This window comes from Berghia stephanieae, chromosome 4 (genome assembly GCF_034508935.2).
Source record: "Berghia stephanieae isolate SIO BIC M18660-M18661 chromosome 4, UCSD_Bste_1.3, whole genome shotgun sequence".
Taxonomy (NCBI): Eukaryota; Metazoa; Mollusca; class Gastropoda; order Nudibranchia; family Aeolidiidae; genus Berghia; species Berghia stephanieae.
In genome coordinates this window covers 26008712-26013711 of record NC_088363.1, presented here as the reverse complement: position 1 = coordinate 26013711, position 5000 = coordinate 26008712, and the positions used below count along the sequence as shown (strand labels likewise).

The following is a 5000-nucleotide window of genomic DNA, read 5'->3' as shown; positions in this document are numbered from 1 at the left end:
ATTGTTGAATAATATGTGAAGTTCATCAATTGCCAGATCTCCTAGGCTTTTTAATACCTCTACAGATATTTCATCAGGGCCTGTTGCTTTACCATCCCTCATTCGTTCCATGGCATGTTCAATTTCACTTTTGGTGATGTTTGGTCCGCTTAATGGTTCTTTGAATTTCAGTGGTGGTTCATTTCTATTTGGATCATTGTACAGTTCGCCTATGTATTCTACCCATCGGCTTTCTATATGTTGTTCTTCAAATAGCAGTTCCCCTTGTTTGTTTTGGATACAACTTCCTGCTGCTTTGCTTTTCCTTTTCCCTGATAGTTCTTTTATTCTTTGGTGAGCTTGTTGGGGGTTGGGTTTGTATTCTCTTTCGATTTCGCAGCATTTCCAGTCTAGATAGTTCTCGTGTGCCTCGATGCATTTGGATTTAATGTGGTTGTTCAATGTTTGGTATTCTGCAGACCCTCTGTTGCATTTTCGTCTTTCTTCAAATAGGTTTAGAATTTCATTTGTCATCCATTCCTTTTTGCTGTTTATTTGAGCTATTGGTAGTTCGACAAATGGATGATGCCAAGTCTGCAAAGATAGATCATCATCAAGCCCTACTGCAACCTCCTCGTGGTGTCGAACGGTAACAGGTCAAGCTGGCCAACTGCAGAGGGCGACAAGAATAGGCAATGGCAAACCATTCTTGTAACTTTGCCGAGTTAACTGCATGAATAAGTCCAAAAAGTTAAACGGTGACAGCGTAAAGGGGAGCATGTTTTCACGGAAGACTGCTGCCTCGCTCGGTTGGGAGCGTGATGTTCGTCAGGTCACACCGAACCGTCAGCCAGTTACTAGGCGAAATAAATTTAACAAATGTGACAAAACCAAAATTGGGACATGGAATGTCAGGACCTGTGCCCAAAAAGGAAAACTAAACAACATTCTGAATGAAAGAAATGAAACGGCTCCAAATAAATATTCTTGGCCTGGCAGAGATGAGATGGAAAGAGCAGGGAACCATGTCAAAACAAGAAAACAACATGACATATAAGATCATATGGAGTGGTGGAACCTCTTTCCAAAAAGGAGTAGGGATGATCTTAGACCAAAAATCAACCAAATTTTACAAAGGGCACGTAGCAATCTCAGACAGAGTTTTGCTGGTTAAGCTAAGAGGACCTGTAGTTGACACCAATATTATTCAAGTTTATGCACCAACAGAAGAGGCGACAGATGCAGATATGACAGAGTTTTACCATTCACTAGACAAAGCAAAACGAATGTGTAAATCACAAGAAGTCCTTATGGTAATGGGGGACCTAAATGCTAAGATTGGCAGAGGCAGAGATGGTGACATAATCGGACCACATGGACTCGGAGACAGAAATGAACGAGGAAACATCTGGGCAGATTGGTGTAGAACAAATAAATTAATGATTTCAAACACCTGGTTTCAACAACACCCAAGAAGAACCTGGACATGGCAATCACCAGGGGACAGAGCAAGGAACCAGATAGACTTTATAGCAGTATCATCAAGATTCAGAAATGGCATATTAAATTGCAAAACCTACCCAGGCGCCGATGTAGACAGTGACCATGTCCCAGTTGTTTGTACAATAAGGATAAAGTTTAAAGCTATTCAGAGAACAGCTGGTAGAATAAAGAGGGATTACTGGTTATGCAAAGACAATGGCATACAAACAAAAATGAGAGAAGAATTTGAAAATGCACTCATGATACAAAGCCAAAGTGAACCTGATAATGAAAAATGTGAAAAACAATTTGATATATTCCAAAAGTGTGTCAAAGCAACTGCAGAAAAGCATTTACCAATAGCTCAAATAAACAGCAAAAAGGAATGGATGACAAATGAAATTCTAAACCTATTTGAAGAAACCTTTAGAACTTAGGATAGCCCAATTGTCTTTACAAACCGACTCAATAAGAACATGGAAAAAAAATAATTTCCAAGGCCCTTTAAATCTGGGTTTTATAATTATGTTGTCTTCAATATGGTATTTCCCCTCGGTCCTTCCCCTATCCCTTCGTAAAAAGCCCGAAACCTAATTTTAGTAGTTGACGTCGATTTTACGATCGATTTTGATGATATATCGTTAACAATATCGATTATGGTGGGTAAGAAAGAACGTTGTAATTTTCGCACAAATTGTTGTTTTTAAAACCATTTAACATGAAACATTGATTAATGAAATCATAAGAGATGATCTAGAAGAATATTTCCGTCCTGTAAGCTCATCTAAAAATTCATCAAATATTCGAAAACAAATGACGTCATTCCATTCATTATAATTTGTTCGTCTCAGCCATATTTGTTGTGAAGTACAAAGGAGGAAGAGAACAAATCGAGTTTCGGTAAAAAGATTATCAACGGTCGTGGTTTGGTGGTCATTCTTATGCTGACGTTTTATACCAGAATGGCTATACTAACTTACGTCCTTGCAGCTTTTGCCTGTATATCAGGTTTACATGCCTTTTCAGGTGAGTGTCTGGAACTGTTGTTTGATTGTTTGTCTCGTCTGACTGCTGTGGTCTGCTTCGTCTCTTGGCCTTGACTTGACACAGACACTGTTGTTCCCGCTTTAATGAATTGTGCACATTAGATTAAATCGAATTTAGCTAAAGTTAAAGCCATTATAAAATGCTCTTTTCTGTCACTTCTTTCATTTAATTCAAGAGGATGAATATAATATCAATAGGACGCGATTTTAATGTGTCGCACAACAGAGTCAGAGTCAGCAGAGAGTGAATGTTGGAAGTGGGAGATGGAGAGCGAAGAATCGTGAGCCGTGGTCGTGCATCAATTGACTTGTGTTTTATTTTAGAATTCTTAATTTAAAGTCTAGACATTTTTTGTTGATATATTAGATTTTGAAGAAATAAAGTATTTTACAGGTTTTTAAAAAAAAATGCTATTGATAAGCGAGTCATGGGTGGGTTTACACTTTAATAATTGAATTATTGGCACTTTTCTACTCACTTCATATCTAATAATTGAATTAGGCACTTAAATGAAAATTCAGTTTTCAAATGACAGTATAAAATCTGGTTTACTATGATGCAGTATACCATCCCGATGATAAAACCGTTTGAATTTTGTCTCTAGGTTATATAGAAGCAGAGTTATTCGATTTTTTATGCCTTAAAAAGGCCCAAAAATTACTATAGGAATCAGCCTGAAATTGGGCACCAGCTGACTGAAAAAACGAAAGGGGATTCCCCTGAAACACTGTAACGTCACAAGGCTAGGAGCCAATGACCGACGCTGACCACGGCAGTCCAAGCTGAAATGGCGTTACTTTGGTAGATTTTGAAATGAGTGTGATTTTATGGAATGCTCAAAGGGTATCCTGGAAGCAGTTTTGAAAGTTGAAAATGGTATCATTGGAAAGGAAAATGATTGAATTTTATGATTATTTATGTTTTAAGGGGATTTTTTCATGAATGCTGATAAACGGCTTGATTTTCTTGCCCACTACAATTAAGCTATCTTTCCATTACAATATCTTCTAAATGAATTTAAGGAGGGAAATGCTAATTGTACCAAATGATAGAGCGTTCAATGCCCTTTATTTTGGTATTTAATTTATCAAATTCTGTAAATAAATACCAGAGATATCTCAATTTAACCAAGCCATGGTTTTAGCCTGCAGCTCACAAACGATAACTAGTGGTCACACAGGTGAATGGGAGAACTGTGACACAGATTTAGCCATTCATTTAAGTGCCTAATAATTGTACTTTAGTACTGCCTGCAGTTCTGTAAGTTGTAAGGTACTTTGATAAAATTTTCAAACTCAAAATATCTTGATTTGACTCAGTCAGGGGGATGGGACTTGAAAAACATATAAAATTTGATACCTTATTTGTTTCTCTACGACCCACAGTTCCAGAGTTATTTATATTTTTCTACTGAAATTTTTTGTCAACTTGACAGTTACAGAGAGAATCTGTGATCTCGCTGCTGCCTCAAAACCAACATCTCGCGGCGATCCGGAAATTTTGAGTCTTGCAGTCAACATGGCCCACTTATTGTTTTCAGTAATTTTGTTTCAATTAAAAAATAAATGGCAAGTGTTAGATATCATTTAAAGGTCAGAAAATAAGCTTTATTTTCATATAAATCATTTTCATGTAATGTATGGAAAGTATGGAAAAAATTAATGATAAACGAAAATGGAAAAAAATATGAGGTTTTTGTCCTAAAAAGTGGGGTTGGTGGCGGGAAAAATAAAATAATGAGCGAGTATATCAATTTTTAAGAAATTTGGCAGAGATATTCTTCAATTAATTGTCTATCGATGTATGAAGTATAATTAAAATGTATCCATAATTTAAAAAGTTGTTATAATTCAAAAATTATAAATTTTTATTACATAAGTTTTCTGAGAAATACAATCAGGAATTGAGAATGAAATACACCGTTAAAAAGCTTGTTTTGTGCCCTTTATAATGATACCAAAATTAGTCACATAGGTTCACAAATAACGCCATGGTGACCAACACAGTAAAGGGTCAAAAATAAAGTTCCAAAAAACGAGTTTCACCTTACAGTGAGCCTATCGGCGGCCACTGGACTGGAGTTATCAAAGTGCCTAATTTACTTTACTTAGTAAAGATGATTGGCTAAATCTGTGTCACAGTTCTCCCATTCACCTGCATGACCGCTAGTTATTGTTTTTGAGCTGCAGGCTAAAACCATGGTTGGTTAAATTGAGATATCTCTGGTTTTATTTACAGAATTTGATAAATACCAAAAAAAAGAGCATTGAACGCTGATTTTGTACAATTCCCGTTTTCCTCATTAAATTCATTTAGAAGATATTGAAAGGAAAAGATAGCTATAAGTTCTTGGGCAAGAAAATTGAGCCGTATATTTTCATTCCATAAAAAAAAATCCCTTGAAACATAAAAAAATCATAAAATTCAACCATTTTCCATTCCATTAATACCATGTTCACCTATCAAAACTGCTTCCAAGATACTCTTTGAGT

At 36.1% G+C, this 5000-nt stretch overlaps 1 protein-coding gene across 1 annotated transcript in view; it reads left to right on the top strand.

Moving 5' to 3' along the window:
• Positions 1–2272: 2272 nt before the first annotated feature.
• Positions 2273–5000, top strand: part of LOC144970315 (calsyntenin-1-like) — a 27308-nt gene continuing 24580 nt past the window's right edge. The window contains exon 1 of the mRNA XM_078909820.1: positions 2273–2487. Coding sequence (XP_078765946.1) covers positions 2403–2487 — 85 coding nt within the window. The 5' untranslated portion in view covers positions 2273–2402. The remainder of the gene's footprint in view (positions 2488–5000) is intronic.